General features: G+C 44.1%; 1 protein-coding gene across 12 annotated transcripts in view; it reads right to left on the reverse strand.

Moving 5' to 3' along the window:
- Positions 1-27,712, reverse strand: part of DTNB (dystrobrevin beta) — a 158,963-nt gene that overhangs the window by 3,652 nt on the left and 127,599 nt on the right. For 6 of the 12 annotated variants that reach the window (XM_025045711.1, XM_025045710.1, XM_025045717.1 and 3 more), the window contains 3 exons: positions 6,360-6,519; positions 5,338-5,427; positions 2,336-2,421 (listed from right to left, as the gene is read on the reverse strand). In XM_025045711.1, the coding sequence (XP_024901479.1) occupies positions 2,336-2,421; positions 5,338-5,427; positions 6,360-6,519 (336 nt within the window). Of the gene's footprint in view, positions 1-1,658; positions 2,422-4,411; positions 5,203-5,337; positions 5,428-6,359; positions 6,520-27,712 lie in introns of those variants that run through there. The other 6 variants (XM_015588202.2, XM_025045714.1, XM_025045719.1 and 3 more) reach the window with 4 other exon arrangements.

Here is a 27,712-nt window from a genome sequence, read left to right on the forward strand (position 1 = left end):
TCCCTCAGGGATGATTTAATCTAAAAGTCACAGAAATAGCTTATAAAAAGATTTCACCGAGACATACAGAAACTCTGGTACATGCATTGAAAGAGACATGAGGTGATTCTAAGAGCGAGAGGGACAGAAAGGAGAGATGCTGGCAGGTGTAAGGACAGAGGGCCCGAGGCCGGGGGATACCAGGCAAGGGAACCATACCCAGTCCACACGTGAGACACGGCCTACATGCAGACTTAAACCAGGACCAGGCCGGTGGGCAGGGCAGAGTCCTCTGTATGCTTCGGGGTAGCGGAGGGAGGCTGAGGAGAGGCCATGGGAAAAGCTGTTGGGGAAGGGAGGGTATACGGGAAGAGAGGCCAAAGCAGCAGCTGTTACGTCTTCAGCCAAGAACATTCCACATGAATGCCAGGATCTGGTTGGACTGTGTGTGTGCGTGTGTGCTTGTGTTTGGAGCATGTATTTACATAAATGTAAATTCATCTCTGTGCAACTCTTCTCTTCTCCCTTTTCGCTATAACCTTCCTGTCCTGCCTTCTTCCCAGTCTCCCACCAGCACAGGAAAGTCAGTCTCCCCTACATTTCTTTGTGGCATTTCTAGATGTTTCAAAGACCACTGCCCTCTACTTCTGACATTCTGACATCCATGCCAAATGATGTCATTCTCATCAATTCCTCACTTTCTCTCAGGCCTTGGTCTGGCTCACTAGATGATTTTAGCTCCTGAAGGATGTTTTTCCTCTTCTCTCAGATTCTTCCTTGGGTCAAAGGTATGCTGACATAGTCCAGGGCCCTCTCTCTCTTATCCACACTAGCTCCTCTTGGCAAACCATGCTGCAGACCCCCTATCCCAAGGTGCTTCCCCTTTCCCATCACAATTCTTGCCTGTACTGACCTCTTTTCTACCCTTCCTTTCTTCACTTAAGTCTACTAGTCTGCTCAGACTAAAGCATGGGTGTCAGAGTTAGAGAAACCTGGGCTGAATCCAAGCTCTGCCCCTTACTCCCAGTGCAAGTTCTTTAACCGCTCTGAGCCTTGTCTAGAATCCGTCCCCGCTGGGGCTGTGCAAGCAAACAGGAGGGGTGTTTAAGCGTGGAGCAGTCAACGGGGACCTTCCACACCCTCGCTGCCTCGGGATGGCACGCCATCTTTCTCCCTGACGAAGTGCTCTCTAGCGCATCGCCCTGTTTATCAGATTCGTTCACTTACGGACATCCCACTACACATGCCAGCCAGGGTTCTAGACACTAGGGACAGGACGCGAACAAAGCAGACCAAAATCTCTGCCTTGTGGAGCTTACATTTTGAAGGAATCCAGCAACAGACATATTAATATGTAACAGAAATAAGAGCTAACTCTCAAATGTTCAAAGAGAATTCTGTTATCTGCTCAGTGTAACACAGAAGCATGAAGATTAAAAACAGGAAGGTTGGTGTCAGAAAGACCCAGTTCAAACCCAAAATCTGTCACTGAATAGCTACATGATCTAAATTTCTCTGAGCCTATTTCGTCGGTAAAATAGAAATATTACTACATATCTCACAGGGTTAAGGATTAAATGAGACTGTATGTGGCCATCACTTAGCACAGCTCTTCATATATAACAAGTATTAAGGAGGGTTTATACTCAATAAAACCAGGGAGGCATTACAGACAGACCTCGTTTTGTTGTACTTGGCTTTACTTTGGTTCACAGATATTGTGTTTTTTTTTTACAAATTGAAGGCACGACCCTTCACCAGCAAAACGATTACGGCTCGTTTTATTGCCATTCTTGCTTTACCGCGGTGGTCTGGAACCACACCTGCGATATCCCCAAGGTACGCCTGCACTGTCCTTTGCTGACACCCCTCAATTGCCGTTCATTCTTCTGTGACGCCACAATACCATTCGGCTATTCTGCCTACAATAATCTCATCTTTTTCAGAAACCTTTCTTATATTTATGATCATACGAAGTTCGATGACTAACTTTTCCCGCCACTTTTTTGCCTATTTAGTCTGCGTATCTTAGTCTTGCTTTCCCAACGATGTTATAAACTCCCTGAGACGAGGGGTCATGTTTTGTTTTACTTGTATCTACTTTCTGTATCTTAAGCATCTATCATCGTATCAGAAATCAGAAAGCTTTGCTGATCTACTGACTCTGCCGCCTCTACAGAAAAACTTGACGGTCGGTTGGGAAAAGTAGGTAGAAGGAATTGTGGGAATTTGAAAGCTTTGGGGAAAGGCGGCAGAAGGAAGGAAAGCAGAAACAGAAGGGAGAAGGGGATTTCCTTCCGGGGCTAGAGAGCTCTGGCTCCCATTCCAACTAGGGGTCCTGTTGAGCTGCCTTTACCTCTGTCTTTCCCATTCTGCATCTTCTCTTCTTCTTCCTCTGCACCTTCCTCTGCTGTGAAAACAAGTCCAAGGAGTCCCGTGACCCTTCAGCAGAGGACAAGCATAGAAGGGGGGTAAAGGGAGTAACTCAGGAGGCTTGGGATGAAACCCTAGCTAAAGGCTCACGGCTGAAGCCTCGCAGGTGCTTACCTAGTTTGCATCCTGTGTGGTCCGCACCCCAACCCTGTTTAACGGGATCTACCCAGAAGTCCTGAGCCCTTAGAAACAGAGCAGACTGATGTCACCTATCCTGTTGCTGGCTTCCCTGGTGACTGGTGTGGGGGTGGCTGCCTCTTCTCTATGCCTGTTTTCTCTAGGGTGATGACATCCTCTAGGGATGCAGCTAATATCTTGCATTCAGGTTAAAGAAAGCAACCATAAAAGTACATGGCGGGGAATGCCTAGATTAACTGTCCTCCGTAAAAACAAACAACTAGAGGTTTTAGCTGACGACAATCTTAAAATGCCTGAACAGTGCAATGTGGCTGTGTGTGTGTGTGGGGGGGCGGCGAAGAATGTCACCTAAGTTTGCTTTGGCAGTGGCCTGCTCAGGGAGGTCACAGTTCACTGTCCTCTGCTGTGATATGGAGACTGAGCCCTGGGAACTCAGCTACATGCCGGCGTGGGTGAGCAGGATGGTGAAGTAAAAGCCATGTTACATTCAAGATGGCTGAGGGAACTGCGAACAGTGCCTGAAGAGGGGCAGGCTTAGGGAGAACCGTGTTGTCTGCCATCCAATACCTGAAAGGCGACACGAAGAGGAGGGACTGAACTTACTCTGGGTAACTTTAGAGGGTGGAGTGAGGATAAATCGGTTACAGAAGGCAGATTTCGGCTCCCTGGTAAGAAAGAACTTCCCAATGATGAGAGCTGGTCATGAATGAGCTCAATGGAAATGTTCAAACAGAGGACTTTTAGATCGAGAGGTGAGCTAGAACAAATGACTTCTAAGATCCTATCCAACTCTGATTCCATTATTTATAAAAATATTTCAAAAAAGAGGAGAAGGGCAAGCTAGGGATATAAATAGTACAGAATATATATGTAAAGATACTCTGAGTATCTAATCTCACCCCAACAGCCACTTCCACAGTGACTGAAAATGTGCTGGTGTTGGGTAAGGCTCTTCCCTTCCCTGAGAGACTGGCAGCCTCACATGTAAAAGGAATTTATTTCTGCATTTTATAGAGATACTGCGCCACGTGTGGACTTAGTCCACATCGACTTATGGACTTCAGAGCTTGAGAGAGCAGAGCATCAGTGAAAGGCTCCCCGGCGGGGCTGCAGATGTGACATCTTGTCCTATGTGGGGATGAGGGCGATGCTAAGGGCATGGGCTTAATGTGCTTAAGACTTAAGTTCTGGGACCAGCTTTGCCTCTTCGAGCTGCAGAACTTTAGGTGAGTCACTCTTCTGATAATCACTCGCTGGATTTCTAAAGTAAGGGGACTGAACCACGTGATCTCTAAGGCACCTTCCAAATATCTTAATTTTGTTAAAACCGTCCATTCCTACTATGAGAGATTGCCAAGTATCCCCCTAAACTTTTAGTTTTTGTGAAGCTTTGTGTTTACTGATGTCCAGTTACCTCTCGTCCCAGTGTGAGGACCTCATGAGCCACTTATTTTACATAAACTGTAGTAAGTGGCCACTAGGCACAAGTGTGGTTAATTCCATGACTCTAAATCTCCTAAGAAATTCCCGTGGGGTTTCTGGCATCTGTGAGGAGCTGTATTAGGGAAGGCACTTCCTAGTCAGGTGTGAATTCACCTCAAAGGCTGTCACCTCGTCTGTTTACACATGTATGCATGGGGGCAGAGCTTCTGATGGGGCCTGAGAAATGGTACCAGAATACAGAAAGTGTCACATTAATGTTCCCTGCACAGGAGAATCGGCATCTTAACTGGGTTGGAAATACAACCTAGGCCACACACTTATTCTCTTCTAAATGAAAATAGGCAGATTTGAGAGCAAAGCCGTGGACTGATGATTTCAACGTATGTGTCTGAATAAGTGTGTGCGTTTGAGCAGCGCGTGGAAAAACTGCTTTATATTTTTATTTAATAACCTTGTTAAGCTCCTTCGATGCATTTAAAAGCACCACATTAAGTGAAAAGAAACAAAAGGGCCATCTGCGTGAGTGACCTACGGCAAGGGAACCCACTTGTTTAATATATAACATGGGAATCTGACCGCTGTCAAAAAGTTAGTAAACATCTGGAAGCTACGAGACTGATGGAGTCACAGGGATTCTTAATGACATGATGATATGGGAGTGGCCCTTTTTCCCTCTCTCTCTGTCCTGGGTTTTATGTAAGGAGGAAAAGGCCATGAGGTAAAGGTCTCTGGAAAATCGATGAAATCTAAGTGAGGGAGAGACTGAGAAAGAAGACAGACATGAGGCTGCATATAAGGAAGGAAGGAAGGAAGCCACGGAGGCGGGTCATGAACTTCACGTGAAATCAGAGCCTAGTCATGGACAGAAGGAGAGACTAGGGTTTCAAAACCGAATCCAGTAGGAGAGAGCAGAAAGGCAGCTGGGAGAAAGTCCAGGAGTTTTTGTGGCCGATTCGGCTCCAGTCGTCCAGGGAAGCTTCGGAATGAGGTGGACGGTCAGGCCTAGGGAAAGGGCAGCTGCGGACAGAGCACGGACGGGAGACACATTAAGTGAGGAAGGGGCCTCCCTGTACTTAGAGATGGGAGCTTCTTTAACTTCTGAACTGTCTGCTCTCCAGGGTGTACTCGTCAGAGAAACCTAAATGTGTTATCATCTCTGAGATCGTGCGTGGCAGAGAGCCCCTCCGTGGGAAGACATCCGGCGCGTTCCTAGAAGGCAAAAAGGCCGCGTGGGGAAACGAGGCGGGGCGTGCTCCGGGCGGACGTGTCACCCCGAGGACGACGCGAGCTGGGCGTGCGGACTGAAGGGGAGGCGTGAGGCCGGGCGGGAGCTCTGGGCTTCACCTGAGTGGAGCTCCTTCACCAGGGATGACATGGTGTTGGTGATGGAGTCGGCAGCCACCAGCAGGTCATTGCGGAGGTTTCTCCTCGTACCTGAGGAGAGTCAGAGCAGATGGCGATGCCAGGTGGGTGGACGTGGAGGAGAGAGAGCAGAGTAAATGACTCCGTCTGCCAGGCCCTTGGACGTGGGGTGGAATACCGAAGGGGAGATGGGGCCACAGCAGCTCGACCTGCTCCCAGACACATCGGGAGCATGAGGTACCCAAGTCCGTTGTTCTCCTCCCTCTTCTTTTCTACTGGAAGAGCAGGGCCCTGTCAACTCCATGCTTCTTAGCCCCAACCAAAAGAGCTGGTCCCAGAGCAAACACTGATCCAAGGAGCTCCTCGGCCTCAGGCGGGCCTTCGCTCTCCAGCGCTTCCCCCTCCCTGCTTTTTGTCTCCACCCCAACGATCCTTCCTTAGCCACCTCGTCTTCCCCCAACTACGTCACATTGCTGGTCGCTAGCTCCCTAGATGACTGTGGCAATCGCATGCTGAGTGTCCCTTCGGCAAGGTCCTATTTGGAGTTCTACTCTTCCTTCTCTTGCAAGTGCCCTCACTAGCGAAGGCCCTGCCCTCTTCTCTTAGATTGCCCCATCCTCTCTCTCTCAGAGGCCTGGCTGGGGTTCTATTCCTTGGGGAGGCCTTCCAGGGCAAGCACATACTTTGGGGGAATTAATCCATTCAATCCCTCTGGAGGAAGCAAAGCCCAAAGGACAAGGCACTTCTCACAACCCGGTAAAAAGAGCACAGAAGCCCACGAGGCCTGTTCTTCGCACGCATGCTAAACCTACAGACCTCCTGTTGGAGACCAGACCATCCAAGGAGAACAGGCCAGCATCTGACTTATTTATACCATAGATAAAAATCTGAGAATTTAAAGCTAAGCACACAGAAGACAAGACATGGGAAAAACCTCAGTGAGAATCTCGTCTGTGTTTCCAAACCCCTTCAGCTCTCCATCATACTCTGTTTCCAGAACTCACCTTGTGCAAAGGCCTCCTGCATGTCTCCGCCGACTCCGCTCAGTGAGTCCTGCGGGCAGTGGGTGGGTGTGGAGCCAGCAGATGTTGAGCGGACGGGCATGGGCATTGGGTGGCCACCTCCGTGAGTGGGCGATGTATGTGGCGATCCTGTGGCCTGAGCCTGGGAGAATCGAAGGGATAAAAGACGTTATCTCAGGTATCTTACCTCTTTGAAGGGGGAAAGTCTGTTGTCTGAGTCAATCTGAGTCAGCTGACAGGGTTTCAGTTCAGCGGTGCACTGCACTGCGTGATCACGTTTGAAAGGAAGGAGTCAGGCTCCCTCCGGGACTAGAGAGAGGAAGAAAAGGTAAAAAGAAAGAGAGAGGGGGAGAGGCCAAAAGGGGAGGAGGGAGACAGAACATCATAAGAATGGACTAAAAGTGGGAGGGAAGCAGAGCACAGGGGTGGGGGGCCTTTCAGGTAGACAGACTAAGCAGCGTAGCTGAGTTGGGGATCTGAGAGGGGTTGGGGTCACACAGTCGGGAAATAATACACAAGCACCTTTCATTTTTCTTTGCAAACACAGTCATGGACATTATCTCATTTGATCCTCACGATACCTTGTGAGTAGAAAGGATATGTATTTTGGTATCTATTTTATAGGAGAAAAACAAGGATGAATGAGTAAGAGCTTTGTGTCACGCTATACAGCTCGTCGGTGGGAGATGCTGGGCTAACCCTCCCACTTCGAGGGCAATGATGCATACTCGGCCCCTCTGCAGTTCCCAGAGCACACAGAACATGTGCCTGAGTTTGTGTGTCAGGAGCTCAGAGGCAGGTAGGCTGCTTCCCGGGAACTGAGTCATCTGGCCTGTCACACTGCACGTGTCAAACACACACAGCGAGCTCTTTCGTGGGCCATCCTGTGGGGACTAGGTAAGAATGGACACACGTTTATTGGAACTAAACTTCACTTATGAAAGCTCTGGTGCAGTTCTGGAGAAATCTTGGAGCAATGGGATAAAGTTTAAAACTCTAGCTAAAGGGAGCTCACTGAGATTTAGGCTCTGCTGCCCCTCAAAGCATGGGCAACTGAGTGTGGCAGATAGACTGGAATTTTTTGTGGAAGCAAAACTGGGAACATATAAGCCAGAGTGTGCAAATGAGTGCAAATGAAGATCATTATCTTTTTTTGGATCTAGCTCAGAAAACCCACATACAAGCAGAATCTGCCCGAACAGGCTACCAGGCTTTATGCACAAAGCCTCACCTCAATGCTGCAACCAGTGTGGGCGCTGGACTAAACAGAAACGGTCTGCAGATTGTTCTCCATCGTCCCTACTTTGATGTATGTGTGTTTGGATATGTTTTAATTTGAGAAATTAAAAAAATACAGAAAGTAAAAAAGTATAATGTAATATACCAGTCAAATTGATAATGTTAATACTGTATCAAATTTATTTCAGCCTCAAAACAATGCAGATAAATCTGCAGTCAAATGCTCTACCCTTGAGCTACACACCCTGATTAGATAAATCTGAAGACCCCTTTTGCCACCAATTCAGTTCCCTCGCATTATCCCTTCAGAGATTACATTATCAAAGATTCTGCTGTGAAATACTGAACCTATGTATACATATGAAACTATGAATAATATATGATATTTCATGCTTTTAAATTCTGCATGAATAGTATCATACCACACATATCATTTTGCAATTTGCTTTCATCACTTAGCATACTTTTTTGAGGTCTTTCCATGATTCAAATAATATGAATTTAGACTCTTATCTCACATTATACAGAAAAACTAACTCAAAAATGGATCATGTTAAGCATAAGAAAACTATAAAACTCTTAGGAAAAAAAGATTAGGCAATGACTTTTTAGATATGACAAAAAGCACAGCTACAAAAGAAAAAATAGATAAATAGAACTTCATCAAAATTAAAAACTTTTTTCCAAGGACACCTTTAATAAAGTAAAGGACAAGTCACAGAATGAAAGAAAATTTTACAAACCATATATCTGATAAGGCAGGGGACCCTAACCCACGGGCTGCAGACCGGTAACTGGTCTGTGGCCTGTTAGGAACATGGCTGCAAAGCAGGAGGTGAGCAGTGGGTTGAGCCAGCAAAGCTTCACCTGTATTTGTAGCCACTCCCCAGCGCTGGCATCACCGCCTCAGCTCCACCTCAGATCATCAGGCATTAGATTCTCATAGGAGCACCGGTCCCTGGTGCCAAAAGGGTTGGGACCACTGTGATAAGGGATTTGTATCTAGATTATATAAAGAACTCTACGTTCAATAATAAGAGAACAAGTAACCTAATTTAAAAGTGGGCAAAAGATCTGAGTAGATATTCTCCAAAGATATACAAGTGTCCAATAAGCATATGAAAAGATGCTCAACATCATTAGCCATCAGGGAGAAGCAAATTAAAACCACAATGAGATATCATTTCACACTCATTAGGATGACTATAATAAAAAAGACAAATGATAACAAGTGTTGACAAGAATGTGGAGAAATCGGAACCCTTGTAATCTGCTGATAGGAATCTAAAATGGTACAGCTGCTTTGGAAAACAGTCTGGCAGTTTCTCAAAAGGTTAAACACTGAGTACCATATGACCCAGAAATTCTACTCCTATGTGTATATACCCGAGAGAAATGAAAACTTATGCCTTCACAAAAATTTGTACACAAGTGTTCATAGCGGCGTTATATGTAATAGCCGAAAAGGGGAAACGATCGAAATATCCATCGACTGATGAATGATTGAAATAAAACATGGTATATTCTTACAATGAAATATGAGTCAGCGATAAAAAGGAATGAAGTACCGATGCATCTACAACGTGGACAAATCTTGAAAATGTGCTAAGTAAAAGAAGCCAGTTACAAAACCATGTATTATTTGATTACATTCATAGGAAATGTACAGAATAGGCAAATCTATAGAGACAGAAAGTAGATTAGTGGTTGTCTGGGGCTGGGAGACTTGGGAGGAATAAGAACTGTGTGCTAACAAGTGTAGGGTTCTTTTTGGGTGATAAAATGTTCTGAAATTGATTGTGGTGATGGCTGCACAACTCTGAATAAATTTAAAACCACTGAATTGTACACTTTAAAAGGGTGAACGGTATGGTATGCAAAGTATATCTCAATAAAACTATTATAAAAAAGATACCACTAAGAAAAATAAAGATAAGCCATAGACTGGGAGAAATATTTGCAAATTATATCTGATAAGCAACTTGTGGGTCTTTGCAAAGATTGTTTTTTGGATTTGACACTAAAAGCAAAGGTAACAAAAGCAAAAATAAACAAGTGGGACTCCATCAAACGAAAACGCTCTGCACAGCAAAAGAAACTATCAACAAATGAAAAGGCAACCTACCAAATGAGTGAAAATATTTGCATGTCATATATGTGATAAGGAGTTAATACGCAAAATAAATAAAGAACTCATGCAACTCAATACCAAAATAACAAATGATGAGATTAAAAACTGGGTAGAGGAAGTGAACAGACATTTTTCAAAAGAAGACATACAAATGGCCAACAGATATATGAAAAGGTGTTCAACATCATGAATCGTCGAGGAAATACAAATCAAAACCACAATGAGATATCACCTTACACTTGTTAGGATGGTTATCATCAAAAAGACAAGAGCCAACAAGTGTTGGCAAGGATGTGGAGAAGAGGGAACCCTTGTGCACTATTGGTAGGAATGCAAATTGGTGTAGCCACTGTGGAAAACACTATGAAGGTTCCTTAAAAAATTAAAAATGAAACTACCACATAATCCAGCAACCTCGCTTCTGGGTAGATATGCAAAGAAAATGAAAACAGGATCTTGAACAGATATCTGTACTCCCAAGTTTGTTGCAGCATTACACACAATAGCTGAAATATAGAAACACCTTAAGTGTATATCAATGGATGAATGGATAAAGATGTGGTGTATGTGTACGATGGAATATTATTTGGCCACGAGCAATAAGGAAATCTTGCTGTTTGTGATAACATAGATGGACCTTGAGTACATTATGCTAAGTGAAATACGCCAGACATAAAAAGAAAAATACTATATGGTATCATTTGTACGTGGACTCTAAAAGAAGTCAAACTCATAGAAAAAGGGGCTGGGGGAGAGGGAATTAGGGAGAGGTTGGTAAAAGCGTACAAACTTTCATCCAGAAGATAAATAAGGTCTAAGATCTAATGTATAACATGGTGACTGTAGTTGATAACACTGTATTATATAGTTGAAATTTGCTGAGACTAGAACTTATATGTTCTTATACACACACGCAAAGGATATATTTGTGAGGTGATGAATTTATTAATCAGCTAGATGGAGGAATCCTTTCATTATGCATATGTATATCAAATCACCACAATGTACACTTTAAGTATCTTATAGCTTTATATGTCAATTACACAAAGCTGAAATAAAACACGAAAACTAAAAAAAAAAAAAAAAAGACCTTGTGTCCAGAACATATAGAGAACTCTTAAAACTGGATTATAAGACAAACAACCCAATTATAAAACAAAGATTGAATGTACATTTCACAAAAGAAGATGTACAAATGGGCTAATAATCCACATGAAAAATACTCAATATGAGTAGTTATTAGGAAAATGAAAACTGAAATCACAATGAGATACCACTTACCAACTGAAATAGCTACAGTCAAAAAGACTAACAAGGATGTGGGAAAGCTGAAGCCTTTATACATTGCTGATGGGACTGTAAAATGGTACAACTACTTTGGAAAACAGTTTGGTAGTTTCTTAAGATGTTAAACATAAACTTACCATATGATCCAACAATTTTACTCTTGAGTATGTGCCCAAGAGAAATGAAAACATATCCACCCAGTACTTGTACACAGATGTGTATTAGTAATAGTTTAATAGGTCAAAAGTGGAAATAACCCAAAAGTCCACTGACTGGTAAATGGATTAACAAAATGTGGTTTATCCATTATATACCAATGATGAATTTTTGGAAAGAGAAATTAAGAAAACAATACCATTTACAATTGCATCAAAAACAATAAAATACCTAGGAATCAAATTAACCAAAGAGGTAAAAGACCTGTTCTCAGAAAACTATAAGTCATTGAAAAAAGAAATTAAAGAAGGTACAAATTAATGGAAGCATATACCGTGCTCATGAGAAGGAAGAATCAACATCATTAAAATGGCCATACTACCCAAAGCAATCTATAGATTCAATGCAATCCTTATCAAAATATCAATGGCATTTTTCAGAGAACTAGAACAAATAATCCTAAAATTTATATGTAACCATAAAAGATCCTGAATAGCCACAGCGATCTTGAGAAAGAAGAACAAAGTTGGAGGTATCACACTACCTGATATCAAACTATATTACAAAGCAGAGCCCAGAAATAAATCCATGTCTATACGCTCATTTAATATATGACAAAGGACACAAGAATTAACAATGGGGTGAAGACAGTCTCTTCAATAAATGATGTTAGGAAAATTGGACAGATACACGCAGAAAAATGAAACCGGACCACCTTCTTACACCATATACAAGAACAGACTCAAAATCGATTAAAGACTTAAATGTAAGACTTAAATATAAAACTTCTAGAACAAAACATTGGCAGTAAACTCTCTGATATCGATACTAGTAATTTCTTTTCAGATATATCTCCTCGGGCAAGGGAAACAAAAGAAAAAGTAAGCAAATGGGACTACATCAAACTAAAAAGTTTTTGCACAGTAAAGGAACCCATCGACAAAATGAAAAGACAATCTACTGAATGAGAGAAGATACTCGCTTATGATAAATCTGATAAGGGGTCAATACCCAAAATATGTAAAGAATTCATACAACTCAACAACAAAACACAAACAATCCAATTTAAAAATGGGCAGAAGACCTGAACAGATATTTCTCCAAAGAGGAAATACAGATGGCCAATAGACATATGAAAAGATGCTCAAGGTCACTAATTATCAGAGAAATGAAAATTAAAACAACAATAACATATCACCTCACACCTGTCAGAACAGCTGACAGAAAATTAAAACCACAATAAGATATCACCTCACACCTGTCAGAATCAAACGGTTTTCCATGTCACTTCCAGGTAGTAAAATGATTTGCATTTTTTTAAATTGGCAGCACCAATTGCCATTCCTTATACTCTTACCTTTATGTGGTTTTATTTGATTCTGAGCATGGACATGATTTATTTGATCAAGAAATCAGAAAACAAGTGTTGGCGAGGATGTGGAGAAAGGGGAACTCTCATACTGTTGGTGGAATTGCAAACTGGTACCACCGCTATGGAAAACAGTCTGAAGGTTCTCAAAAAATTAACATGGATCTATCTTTTGACCCAGCAATTGCACTTCCGGGTATTGACCCAAAGGAAACCAAAATAATTCGTAAAGATCTATGCACCTCTATGTTCATGGCCATACTATTCACAAAAGCCAAGATACAGAAGGAAACTAAATGCCCATCGACAGATGATTAGATAAAGAAGTTATGGTTCATATATACAATGGAATATTACTCCATAAAAAATGAAATCCTACCATTTGCAATGACATGGATGGACCTGGAGGTTATTATGCTGAGTGAAATAAGTCAGACAGAGAAAGATAAATACCATATGATTTCACTTACATACAGAATCTAAGGAACAAAAAGAACAAACTAATCAAAAACAGATTTACAAATATAGAGGACAATCTGGTGAGAGCCAGAGAGGAGAGGTTTGGGGGGCTGGGAGAATGGGGTGAAGGGTTAAAGAAATACAAATTAGTAGCTGATAGATGGTCACGGGGATGGAGAGCATGGCACAGGAAATGCAGTCAGCATTAATGTAATGGCCAGGTGGAGAGCCAGAGGAGAGAAAGAGTAATCGGGGATAGTTTCATAAACTGTAGAGATGTCTAACTAATGTACTATATACTTGAAATTAATAATAAAATAAAATAAAATGCTAAAAAAACATGGCTTAGTCAAATCATGGAATACTATGAAATCTTTTCTGGCTATTTTTACTACTGCTTAACTTTTATAATAATTTTCTATTGACAATTAAACCTGTTCTACCTTGTAAAATATTCTATTTTTGTCGGTGGTTATAAAACATTTATTACGATTCATTTTTTCAGGGTATATATCTTTTCTTCTCAACTAGTGTATAAACACATCGGGAATCCTGTTTTGGCTAGATAACATTATCACATATTAACTGGATTTTGGGGAACTACCTCCACTGCTTATCCTATAATTACCATCACCCCCTGCTTTTTGGCCATTTTTATGGGAGAGGGGGAAATAATAAAGCATAAAATTCATTCTCATTTCGAAAGTGCTTATCAACAGCCAGATCTAGATGTTTCAGCCCCAATCCAAATTAGATGAGGAGGCTGGGAGAGAGGTGAGAGAACCTGTAGAAAAGGCAGGTAAGTCAGTCCTGTGCAGAGGCCTGGCTTTGCACGGGAATCCTGTGAGCCAGTACGGTTCGGGCTGCAGGAGGTCACTGAAGTGGTGGACGCTGAGGGGATCAGAATAAAGGTCGTTGCCTGGGTTGCTTGGGCAGCCTCAAGGAAGGAGCCCATGCATGCCAGCAGCTGCTGGTTTTCCTATAGGCTGATATCATGAAAGACAAAGAGCTTCAAGTTGTTTCTCAATAACGGAGAGTCAGAACCTCAATGAGATCATCACATGAGGACCTGGGATGCTATGAATCCAGATGCCTCACCCACGGAGCCTATGAATCCAGATGCCTCAGCCGTGGAGCAGGGAATGCTACCTGCAAGAATCAGGCCTGCCCACAAGCAAAGGACATGATGGCCTCAGCGCAGGTCAAGTTGGAGCTGTGGACACCCCTCCACTGATGCCACAGCACCCAGAATAAGTCCCCAAAGCACAGTACCAATCTTGGATGCAGGAAGAGCGATCCGAACCTCTGAAGGGACTGGCTTCAGAGTTTGCCTGGAAGTGCCCAGAGGAAGTGTCCATCCAGCTCAGACGATGAGCACTCAAGAGGGAAACTAAGCCCAGTTAAGAAAAAAAAATTTTTTTGCCCTATGTAAGTATGTGCCTGTGAAAATCAAACTCACTTTACTGTATGACAATTATCTGTCATCCCAGAAGGCCAATTCAACATTAGTCACATAGTAAGTACTCCATAAATCTCCCCCAGTGAGACGTGGGCCAGGCAGCACTGCCTGAGCATTGAATGTCAAGGATGGCAAGACCCAAGATGAACAAACAGGTTGTTTTTTAAGAACATAAAACTGGACCTTTGCAAATATTTTAATAAGAAGATGATGGGGGGTGAGGCAAGAGAAATGGACGGAGGTGGACAACCACATGTGGCTACAACTCTAGGACCAGGAAATGAGACCTACTGCCCACCATTAGCTTGAAAATAATCAGGACCCCTTCCTGGGACTGGGACGTGCTTTCTGAGGAAGATAAAAGCCAGACGCCAAACACTGTCTTTTTCAGAGCAGTAGAAAGAGAAGCGCTAAGACCACTGGGAAGGCGTCACTGTCCCCACGGGTGTCATACTCCAGCCCCTGGTTTTAGGATCATGCTGAAATAAAACGATGCCAGGAGGGAGCTGTCGGGAGCCCTGCGTGAATTCTCTTTCCAGCTGAGCATATAACATTTTGGCATCCTGGTAGGTCAGTAAATGCCAAAGGTCCTGGGAGAGGCCCGAGTCACAGCCAATTGATAGGCACACACTTTAGACAGGCCTAGGAGCGAGGGTTTGGGAAGGCCTACAGACAGGTCGGTCTTGGTGCAAGGGATGTCAACTGACTCTGCTACGGGGTGGTTTAGACAGAAAAAGCCAAAGGACTGGCAACAGTTCTTCCGGTCTATTGAAGGACTGCATTCTCTTGCCCTCAGGCCTCTCCCTGCTGTTCTCTCCGCCAGGAGCGCTGCTTCCCTCCCTGACGTCTGACTAGCTCTTACTGGTGCTCTAGATGTCTGCTTCATTGTCACCTCCTCTAGGATCAGATTAGGTCTTCCCGAGATGCTCCCACAGGACCCTGTACAGCATTAATCCCGCCTCTCAAATTTTATCTTCCTTTCCTTTGCACTTAGCACATGTAGATGCTTAATAAATATTTGTTAAATGACAATGAGGCGTATCAAGTCTCTGATCCTTTTCCTTCTGTAATCGAAAGTGAGAAGTGCAGCCAGAGCGGGCAAATAATCTCTAGGGAGTACTAACTCCATCAGTCATCAATAAAGCTGTATGTGAAACACTTTAACTAGAGAACTAAATGTAGTGGGCTGACCTCTGAGATGGCCTCCAGTGACCCTCCTGCCCTGTAGTCACACTCTTGTGTAGTCTCCTCCCGTTGAATGCGGGCTGGGTGTAGTGACTGCTTCTAATGAATCGGGCAAACAGGATGTCATGCCTGAGATAAGGTTAAAAAAGACTGTGACTTCTGTCCTGCCAGCATGCTCCCTTGCTCTCTCCTGCTTGCTCACTCTGATGAAGCCAGCTGTTACTTTGTGAGCTGCCCTGTGGAAAGGCCCACGTGGCAAGGAACTGAGGCCTCCAGCCACGAGGCAGCACTGAAGAGAGGCCTTTGGTCCAACGATCCACAAGAAATTCTGCCAACAACCATGCAACTTGAGCCTTGAGGTGACAAGTCTTGCGAGAGACCCTGACACTCAGCTTTTGAAGACCTGGCTAAACAGCGCCTGGATTCCTGGCCCAGAGAAGCTGTGCGGTAATTAATATTTGTTCTTCTAAGCCCCTAGGGTATAGTTGTTATGCAGCAACAGGTAACTCATATACTAAGGCTGGGTTTTTTTTTTTTTTTCTTTATACAGTATTAGATCAGTCCCATCTGAAGGATATCTGATTGAGAGGGAGAGGAAGAGAGAATTTTGAGATATAAGAAGCCAGACTCAGAGGCTCTCATGAGAGGCCAAACGCCCCAGGAAAGAGGACCGTGGATGAGGGGAGGGAGGCAAGGCTATATAATCAAGAAAAACTTTTCTGATCTGCGTTTGTGCCTAAGTCCCTGAGCATATTAGTTTGTTCTGATGCTAAAAGTCTCAACCTCTACTTTGTCGATAATTACAGGACCTGGAGACAATTCTCTGTTGTGAATTCAGTGACTCAGAAGAGGGGGAGCTGTGGGCTCTGAGACAGAACCCGGCTCTCACTACCACCCTAGGGAGAGCACCGCAGGAGGGAGCACGGCGCAGCGGGAGGGGCGAGGCTTAGAAGTCGGGGGACCTGGGTTTTTCTTTTGACTGCAGCACATGCATTTAAAATTTTTCTGAGGCTCAGTCTTCTCATTTATAAACTGAGCAGCATCAACTAGATGATTTCTGAAGTATTTTTCAGATATAAAATGCTATGATTCTATGACTTTCGCCAAGTGACATCTCAGGAGCACCGAGGAATCGTGGCTTTGCTGCAGTCATAACCATACCATCAGTGAAGGAGCCCCTCTGAGGGTCTCAGCAGCCCTCTCAGGGTCCACATCTAACTTACCTTTCCCATGAGTGGACACCAGAGACGCTGCCAATGAAGCTTGTGCAGAGATAGAGAAGATGGGGCTATCTCAAGAAAGACAGAGTCTGGAATAAGGTCCTCCTAATGATCCGGGTCCCCTGACGTCTAAGCCGTGCCCCTCCCACTGAACTGCACTGCCTCCTTCAATGTCCAAACTGGACTGCATGAAGCACATACAGTTCGAGACAGTGCCCGCAGCACTGAGCAACATTCTGAGCATGCTGACAATCGCCTATGAACCCAGGTGGGTTTGTTCATTCTCTGCCCTCTTGACAGGTCTGGGCCAGACCAACACACTAAAACTCAAGCTGGAACACTGGGTTGTGCAAATGTACCTTCTCAAAAGCACAGATGGGTTTTATGTTCAGAGAGGCAGCCCCTCCCCATGGAGACTGCTGAGCGCTAGGCTCAATGCAAACCAATCTAGAATGAGTGGTACAGGAGGAGGTGGGGGGAGCATCACAATCAGGACTCTGAGATTATGGGGAAGCTGAGAATCACACAGAAGTCGGCCAAGGTGAAGGAGCTAGTCTGGTGTCTCCAGGGATGGAAATGAGCCGACACCTGAGGGTACAAAGCCATCCCACGCCTCTGGGTTTCAGCTGTCAGGAGAGGGGCAGTTAGCCTGGGGAAGCAGGGAAGCTTTGCAACATGCTCCTTGGTGTTTTAAGGTTTCCTGATGCAAAGACAGTTGGGCTTGTTGTAATACAACCTACAACAAAGGCCTGAACACAGCACAGGCCAGTCACGTGTTTAACCAATAACTAAACACAGTAAACGCCCTGTAACTCAGGCTCTCTGAACACAGAGGTCCCTTGTAGTTGGAAACAATTCTGCTGGAACTATAGAGCTCGAGAAATTTTATAATTTGAGAAGCTCTCCAGTCTGCTGGCTCTTCCCTTCTGAATCAGCAAAAGCTCTGAGAACCTGAGAAAGCTATGTATCACGGTCCAAGAAAATCACTCAGAAACTGTGCTTGTAACTTCAGAGGGTTTATGACCCCAGGAAAATTGCCTGTTTTAGTCCAGCGTTCATTTTATATTTGAGGAGACTGAGGTCTACAGAGGTCACAAATAAATGAGTAGAAAGTCTCAGACTGGTGGCTGGGTCTTCTAACTGCCTCAAACTGCTGGGAGAAACCAAGGCACATTGAGATCATAGCACGATTCTCAGCCAGAGGAACACGGATCAGTCAAGACTTCTCACTATTGAAGCTCACTGTGATTTTCAATAGGACAGTTAATTTCCAATAATTTCGATGGGACAGTCAATTTCCAGTAAGAGCGAGAAATGTGAGAAATACGATTATGACTTGGTTTCTTGTCTAGAACACAAATCTAACACTGGAGCCAAAACAGGTACAGAGAACGCCAGAGAAGGTGACCTGAGGACACTGTGATCTTTCCCCACAGCTGGCAACTGAGCAGAGATAGAGACTCACATGCTGTGGCAGAGAGAGCGGCCACAAGGCAGAAAGGCTCTGTTGTTAACAGGAAAATAATATGCACTGTCCTGGGCCATGTTGAGGCATCCCCAGCATGGTGCCTGACACGCAGTAGGGGCTCCATAGACGATACTGCCTTCCTTTCTTTTTCTTCACAGAACAGGTATGAATTTTTTTTTTTTTCTTTATCTCCTTGGTGCACATTATAGTCAGTTAATCAAACCCAAAGAAGCTTGTAGCCAAAAGCCTGATTTCGAGAGTTAGTGCCCTCTATGGAGCATTGATAGCTGGAAACGCCCCCTCTACACACACCCCCACTAAAGCTCTGAGCTAAGCTGTTAACGCGGTAACAGAAGGAGACACTTTAGTCTCCATTTCTGTCTCTCTGACTCATGGATACCTGCCAGGTAGCAGATGGCCTGTGTGGACAATTACCTTCATTTTGCTGCAGTATATTTAAATTAAACAAACTGGTCTCTTTGCCGTGGATTTTCAGAGGCCCTCTCTGAAAAACAAAAACCCAAAAACACTGGGAGAAAGGAGCTACAAGTCTGAAATTCAGACAAGGAAACCATGAATGTATAAAGAACTGGGATGTATAAGGAACGGATTTTGCATGATTTTTTTTTTTTTCTTCAAGAAAAAGTCAAAAACCAAAACACAAAAACCCCCAAACCCCACATACTATTTTGAGCTGGTACTGGTGGTGGCTCTGCTAGGAAAAGCAGCTGTCTCATTAAACAGAAAAGTAAAAGGAGAGGATAATCTGATGCCGTACTGTCTGTCTTGCTGCAAGATGTAAAAATAATTGCCTAACATGATAACTGTTAAGATGGCTGGGAGTGGGGACCAGGGACGGAAGCGAACAGACAATGGCGAATAGGGGTAGAGGTAATGAGACGATCACACGGCAGTGAGCAAAGCAGCAGGTTGTGGTTCCCGCTGGGGTGAATTAGAAATAGGTAAAGAACATGCCTGGGGACCTTCTCGTCCTAGCAAAGGTGCCCACCTACAAACGTAAGTGTGGTGTAGCTTTTATAGATAAACCTGGCTTCTAAACCGCAGAGAAAAGGGCCGAAGAGTTTTATGTCACTCTTGTTATCACTGCTAATACACATCTACCATGTGTCTGTCAGAAGGACAGGGCCACCAAAAAGTCTGCCATGAGGTCCTTGCAAGGAGGGCTGACACCTGTTTGTTCCCACATCACTTCCGGAAACTCAGTGCTCACACACATAACCTGTCACTCGCTGTGGTTGCTTGTGGGGTAAGTGGCTCTAGACAGGAAACAGCTATTGTAGGGCTGCTGGATGTTTTGTGATCACAGTGTTGCTAACGGGTAGGGCATGATTCATACTCCTCATGATTTAGGTGAACCCCAAGGCTTAAAGGGGTGGGGACAAGCTGTCTAGTTATCTTTCTTAGTGGAAGAGGGAGGCATATCAAGTTCTGAAGATAAAGAACAACCTATTAAAAACTCACCATAAACCCAAAGATTAAAGGAAAGTTGAAATTTAAACTTTCAGATAGGGAGGCTCATAAATTCCAACACCAGAATGACCCTCTTTCTGTTTGTTTCTCCTAATATGCCCAGCTCTCTTTGAAAACGCGATCCCATTAGGTCTCGTTGCAGGATTTCAAACCCAATTCTCAGCAAAATGATCAGGGACCTTACTGAGGGGCAAAATCCCTATAAAACAAATACCAAACACTCCGATTGCATATTAGAAACGAAAAGAGGACAGGCTCCCAGGACAGGGTGTTTCTTATTCAGACAGCTAAATCGACCATCAGGCAGGGAGCCAGAACCAATCAGTGATATTTCAAAATCCAGTGAGCCAAATTTAAATGCCACTCGCAGGTAGGCCAAACTTGCATGGTGAGGTATGGCAGCCTTCTTCAGTAGCGCCACTCTTTGCTGAGTCCCTGTTACATACTCTACCGTGGTCACAGTCCAGGCTCTGCAGTTCAATGACCTTGTTTGGCTTCCAGTTCTGCCATTTACTAGCTGTGTGATCTTGGGCAACTTACTTAATCTCTCTGTATCTCTGATTCTTCGTATGTAAAATGGAGATAATAACGTCTTCACAGGTAAGGATAAATAATGTCTTCACAGGTAAGGATAAATATGCAATGCTTCCAACACCATCTCAACAGAGTACTACCTGCCATTATTGTACTTGGCAGGGTGCTGGGGGCCTGTGAAGGGGCAATGTCTCCACCCGGCAGGCTCACAGCTCCTGAGGCAGTTGGACATGCATGCAACCAGCATACAGAGGATGAAATCTGTGCCTACAAAGGAAAAGACGCAGAGACGCAAGAGGGTTTAGCTCTGACCTTCTGGAACTGGGTTTCACAGAAGAGGTGGCACCTCAGAGGATCTTGAGGGGTATCACTTCAATAGGCAGAAGCGGCTCAGGAAGGGCATTCCGGGTGAGGAAGCATGCACGAAGGCACCGGGCCTGAGAGAGGAGGCTGTGTGTCGGGGATAAGAAGTGGCGTGGGGAGCACGGAAGCTACATGGTGGGAAAAAGAAGTGTGGGCTACCATCACTCAGAATCGTAAATGAAGTCATCAAGTTCATTTACTAGGCCATAGATGGGGAAACTACAGCCCACGGCCAAATCTAGCTCACCACCTGTTTTTTTTTTGTTTTTGTTTTTTTATAGTCCACAAGCTAAGAATGGTTTTTACATCTTGAAATGGTTATATTTTAAGTGGTTATATAAGCACTTACATAATACCTGTGCTTTGGCTTATAAAGCCTTAAATATTTACTATCTAACACTTCTAGCAAAAGCTTGCTGACCTGCTCCAGGCAGTGGCAGAGGGAGCGAGTGAAGTTTTCTGAGGAGGGAGTGATGTGGTCAGTGAGATCTGTCTTTAGGAATGTGGGACAACGTGAAGTTGAAGGAGGGACTGGCAAGCAGGAGACAAGGAGACGTAGTAGGAGGCTTTTCCGGGAGACCAGGTGACAGGGCATGGCGGCCGGAATGAAGAACGGTGATAGGAACTGAGAGGAGAGAAGCAAACTTTTGGAGAAAAAATTGACTGGACTTAACAGCCGAGTAGAAGAGCGGAGACTAAAAGAGAGCGTGTGTATAGGGAGCGATGGCAACGACATTCACAGAGCAGGAGACAGGGACAGGGGCGTGATTGGTGGGGGAAGGTGACTACAGATCTTTTACCGTCCATTCCATATATAAAACTCAGAGTAAGGGATTCTGAGAATTCCTGGGGCTCAGACTAGTATCACAGACTGGTATCCCTGGTGTCTCTGGGCTCAGGGAGGTGGGGTGGGAGGGGCTGCCACTGGAATTTAGTAGGTAGAGGTCAAGGATGCTGCTTAAACATCTTGCAATGAACAGAAAAGCCTCCGCCCACTCCCACCTCAAGAGTTATCTGGCCCCGTAGGTCCCTACCGCTGAGGATGAGGAACCTGGCTGAGGGTGACTCAGAGTCATGAGGTCCTATAGAGGGTGGCCTTCCCAGAGCTCCTTTTCCCAGGTGGTGAGCTGCCGTGGAAGGAAGCACAGGCCACCAGTAGCCTTAGATCAGGTTAGAACCTTCCAGGAGCCCCAGAATAAATTCTGATAATCTTCTGCACATTTGGGAGATGTCCCGGGGTCCCCTAAAGGCCTGAGAGTCTCCTAGATTCTCTCTTGGTTTCCTCAGGTCTGAGCTGATTAAATACAGGAGTTGAAATCTGAAATGTGAAACAATGAATAAATAGCACGAATACATAACAATAAAAGCACTGAGGGATTTATGGCAAGGATTCTTATTTAGATTACCACTTTAGCTGCAGTAAACTGTCTCTCTACATTACTTCTAACTTTATAAAACATGCCCCTCATCCCCTCCTCCCCTTTTTTAAAGCATCGGGACATCTATACTACAGCTTCAAATGAGAGTAATGAGAGTAATTCTATTTACCAAAGTATGATTAGCAGCAAATGGAGAACAGTGTTAAAGAGTCTATCGTACCCTTTATAATATTCTTCTATGAGCTGAAACTAAGCACATGTTCATTTTAGTTACAGACTGTAGGCCAGGAAGCTTCCTACTTTAGCCTAATATGGAACATCAGAACCAGCTTGAGGTCAGCCATAAAATTCTTGATGTTGGTACGGCAGCAGGATTTGAGGAAATGCCTGTAGATGTTCTCAGAAATGAAGGGTCACAGATCCAATCCCATGCTGAGAGAAGATGCTGGGATGAGGTCTAACAGAAAGACGCATTAGGAATGTCTGTCCTCCAGTGGGAGGCGTGGCCAAGAATCCAAAGATAAGCCAAAAAAGAGGGCTTCGTGCAAGCAGTGGATGCTCTTTTCTTTGGATGTTTTCTTTTGTCTGCAAAAGAGGGAAGTGATGCCTGGCATGAATAAACCCTGGGGAAGGAGTTGGTTACTGAAGGAAAGCCCAGACAATGAAGTGGGGGCCAGGCGGTTTCAAAGTCTCAAAATGACATACCAGGTAAATGAACCAAGATGAATTTCTATAGACCCAGCCTTTCCCCAATATAGCGATTGGTATCAGTTGACAAAAGGATCAAAGAATTGTGACGTAGGAAGTTTATAGATGAGGAAACTGAGGTTTGTAAAGGTTATGTATATTTTTGGATAGAAAAGAAATGAGGTTTTGTCAACAAGGTTCTATGGGTCAGATAATCTAAAAGGCAGACTGAAGACTTAACTCATTCCTTCACCAAGGAGAGTTTATTCAATGGGGTCGGGGGTGGGGGTGGGTCAAGAGGTTGGACAAGACAAAGTCTGTTTTTCAGAGCTCTCTGCACTCTACTATACTGAAATTTTCCTTTCTACAATTGGCGATAACTTCCTTATTGTCAAAGCCAAGGGCATTACTGTCTTATTGTCTTATTAACTTTCTCCTCCTTGAAACTTTCTGGGATTTCATGAGAACTCACAACTCTACACCACAGCTACTATTCTTTCTTCTTTTTGTCTACTATGGGTTTTCCCTAAGGCTCATGTTTATGGTTTCAACCCTACTTTTATGTTGAAGGTTTCTAAATCTACAATGCTAGCCCTGTTTTCCCACTGAAATTCCAGTTGGCGTGTCCCCAAGCATCTAGTAGTCCAGACAAAAGGCTGCGCCTGCTTGCCTCTTCTTTGTAATTCAGTAGGTTCGAAATCAAACCAAAGTTCCCTTCCTAACCCAGATCATCTCCCCAGTCTCACGTTTTCAGTCCATGGCACCCATCATGTCCCCCGCTTCTCAGGCTCAAACCTAGAAGTCACCTTTCACTCATTCTGTTCTGCTGATGCTCTGCTGAGACTCAGACTGCAGCGTTCTGGGGAGAGACACTGTGGTCCTAGGAATTCGATATTCCTCCAGTGCAAGGTGCATTTCTCCAGCTTGGTGTGTAGACTTTTCCTGGAGACCCTGGCAGAGAGTTTTCATATGTAGTATGCATTCTGGTCAGGAGAGGAGGAGACAGAAATACAGTACAGGAGGGAAATAAAAAAGCAGGTAAGCAAACCTCTCACTTGTCATTGATAAGAGCGATGAAGAGTATTGGGGGTGCTGCAAAGACCCAAAGCTACTTCCCCCTGTACCTTCAGACTGTAAACTCCTTATAGGTATTCAATGACCTTCGGAGGAGTGAAATACGAATATCTATCTTCAATGCTGTAATGACATTTCCTCTTTTGGGGAAAAAACTAAAACTAAAACCCGACAAGCTGCCAGGTCCCTATAATGAGTGCAGAAGCTGAGACTGATGAGTGAGCACAGCGCAGACTTGCACGAGGCCATCTATGCACCAACGGGCAGAGTCTGTGCACGCAGACTGGGCCTGGGACCCAGGCTGAAGGTTTGTGGCACAGCCATGTAATATAGCACACTGACCCTTGTATACCGAAGGGTCAATGTGGAGCTTACAAACTTAGAAGGGCAGTAGTGGTGCCTAAGGCTCGGGATATCACTGACCTGGCTTGTATTTCTGTATTTAGGGCATTGTGCCAATCACAAAATAACTTTCAAACTATTTGAGGGTGGGATTTGTGTGGAATTTCTCTTTTTAGCCTCCAAAAGGCCAGGCTCACTGCCTTAAACATGGGTAGTAAGACAGTGCTGAATAAATAAATAAATGGCAATCTTTTGCCTTTCAGGAAGTAGACACAGGCTTCCATTTCAGAGTACTGGGGAACCAGAGAGTCCAGAAGATTTCACAGGCATGTGAATCACTTCTCAGTGAGACTGTGTCCAAAGGTTAAGTGAACCAAGAGGAGAAATGACGTAGGAGCACATCAAGGGGTTCACCGATAATGTCTTCTGTGGATAAAGAGGAGGTTTTTATTTGTTGTTGTGTAGGGTTTTTTTTTTTTTTTTTTAAGTACTTTCTCTTAAACTTGCAAAGTTAATACTCACGGATCCACCATGGCTAACTAAATACTGAGTGCCCTTCCTGTAGGCATAGTTGGTGGGGTATGGTCAGAGATGGGGGTTCTCTAGGGCCAGCTCACACCACGCTCTCTGGTATAGATGTAGTGAGTTATTTGTCTGGTTCTGGAAATCAGAAAGGGCACAAACCCATCTGATATCGCAACTGACTGAAGTAACAAAAGAGGTCCCAAATGTGGCCATGTTCTCTGAGCGAAATACCCAAGATTCCTTTAACTACATAATTTTCACAGTACCACCCACATAGCCCTCTGAACCACTACCCTACTATGTACTAAGCTGGGTCAAGGTCACCCCGTGGGCACCCCCTATCCTTGTGTTCCACTGTCTAAAGTTACATTGTTTAAGCCTGATATTAATCTGTATATAAAAGGTGATATCTTCTAATAGGAGGGATCAGAGAAATGTTCAAGGAAACATATCCTTCATGAATAAATTGAACCCTTTGCCTCGGATAGTTTATTTGATGCTAGCAATCCAGGAGTTAAATCTGATGGTATACTGAGTCACCAGGGAAAATGAAACCCCAAGATGTCCCTAGGACGAATTTATATATCTGAAATCCCTCCAGACTAGGACTGGGATATTGTCTGACTTAGATTAGAGTGGCCCACAGCTCAAGTGCATCAATGGCAGTGAACACCATTGTCAGCAGGGTCCTCGACAGTCTGTTGTCACCCTAGCGTGCCCCTTCGTAACATGCTGGTAAATCCCATATCCACAGTGGCTGTGGGCATTGGATTTTACTGAGCAATGCTCGAAATATTTTTAAATGATATAAATAACTGTAGATACCCTGGATTTTATAGATTATCTGTGTTAAAAAAAAAAAAGGGAGAGGATGATTTTATTCTACATGATCAGTATCTGTTCTTTAGACAGAAATGAGAGTTAATAATAACACTGCTACATTAGCGTAGTGTTCCTATTCATTCGGTAACACTAAATTTTGTTTTTCTGCTTCCTTTTTATAAAGAACATTTCTGAACCATCTTTTAATCTCCTGAATGAATCCACCTATTATATGAGAGTACCTTGAGCAAAATCACCGCTGCAGGTACTCGAACCACTTATGTCCCTTACAATTAATAAATGCATGAATTCACACTGTTTTTAAGTCAAAATGTTGTAGATCTGGTTAATACTGGTTTTCATTCAGCAACTATTTACTGAGTACAGTACCTGTTGTGTGGCAGGCATGGGCTAGTGGCTGGGGACACAGTAGTGAAAAAAGCGGACAAAGCCCTTTAATTATAGACTGATGATTATCATGGGCCTGATTAACCAAGACTCAACTGATACAATCGAATTCCTGAGCCTGTCAAACTATAGGAGATATCGTGGGTTGAACAGTCACTCAGTGAAGTCTTATCTGAAACAGCCAGGCAGTTCTGCCCTTAATTATAACCCTTGCATCTCAGGAAAGAGAAGGGAAGGAGGGAGGGAGGGAAGGAGGAAAGACAGAAGAATTATCAGCTAAGGCACTAATGCCTCGCATAGCACTGGAAAAGGGGCAGAGGCTGAAGGTAGAACCACGGAACCAACGCTTTCAAAGTGCAGTTATTACCCGTTTCTCTCAAATTCCCCCAAAGCCAAAATGACCCCTAATGGAGAAAGAAGCAAGAAGGCAGACTATATGCAAAGTTCTCTATACTAGATTTGTGGAGCTAGCTTTGGGAAACTTGTCTACTAAATTCTTCATTCTAAAAGTCTTTTACGATTATTTTATTACCCAAATAGGGTAATACATTTTGATAGGGGAGAAATTAAACTATACCAGCCAGAATCTGGGAGGAAGAAAGGATTACAACTTAGCTCTGTCATAAGTACCTTTTGGTGTCTCACTCAGTAATAGTATAGATTGAAACAGAAGTGCTAGTTCTAAAGCTTTATAGTCTCTTCAGCTGTATATATTAAAAATATTGTTAAACTATGTAAAGCCATTCAGTTCAAATATGAGCCTCAGAAATGAGCCTTAGGGGGGTCTAGATTAAACCTATAAGGTGGATGGATGATATTTCTACCTCTATTCACAGAGCAGAATGTCTTACCTCATACTATAGTGGGGAAAGATGAGGGGAAAAAACAATTTGTGCCAATTCGTGCTATGGACAGTCCTATGAGACTGTGAGGACTAGACCCTGAACTCAGGACCTGGCCTGAGGACCCCGAGGCATACACACAGGGGGCTTGTTAGCGGCAGGTTTCGGCAGTCTGGGTCTAGCTCCTCATTTTGCCAATTTCGAGGGATACTGATCTCACACAGAATCAAAGGTCACTGAAATAAACATCGTAGTCAATCCCATTTTGGCTCAAGGTCAGCTTTAAGATGACCTGAGAAATAATACACCAGCAGTGGTAATTTCTGGTTCTTGGATTACACAGTAACCCGTAAAACTTGTTAAAAATGAAATGTCTAGTGGAGGTTCTAATGCTACCGCTAAAATAAACATCTGTAATGTCTGCCCCCTTCTGAAAGAGAGTGCTCAGGTAAGGCGCAGGGTAGGGTGTTCCCGACTGCGTGCTTCACCCCTGAGCGGGCACATTCTGAGAGGGATCAGGAGATGCTAGTCTGGGCGGACTGCTGAAGTAAGCTCCCCGCAAGTGGCTTTAGCTATGAAGTACATCTCTGCGGTATAGAGGGGTGAAGAGAAGGAGGGGAACGCTGGTGGTCAGCAACCACAGGTGATGTGATGCTCTGGATCGGCAGGAAGAGTACCGTCAACCGCACGGGGATGAGCCTGTCAGGGAAGGAGCGGAAGGGAGCAGAAGGACAAATCCTCCTACGTGTACACCTATGAATCATGAGCATCCTCTTCCCTGCTTCTAAGCAAACTAGAGGTTATGTGTGGTCACGTGACTTGCTTTGGCCGATGAAATACAGCAGAACAGTGACACACATGTCACTTCCTGGTAGAAGCATTTAATGGCTGGGTG

This window comes from Pteropus alecto, unplaced genomic scaffold, assembly GCF_000325575.1.
Source record: "Pteropus alecto unplaced genomic scaffold, ASM32557v1 scaffold61, whole genome shotgun sequence".
In the NCBI taxonomy this organism is placed as follows: domain Eukaryota; kingdom Metazoa; phylum Chordata; class Mammalia; order Chiroptera; family Pteropodidae; genus Pteropus; species Pteropus alecto.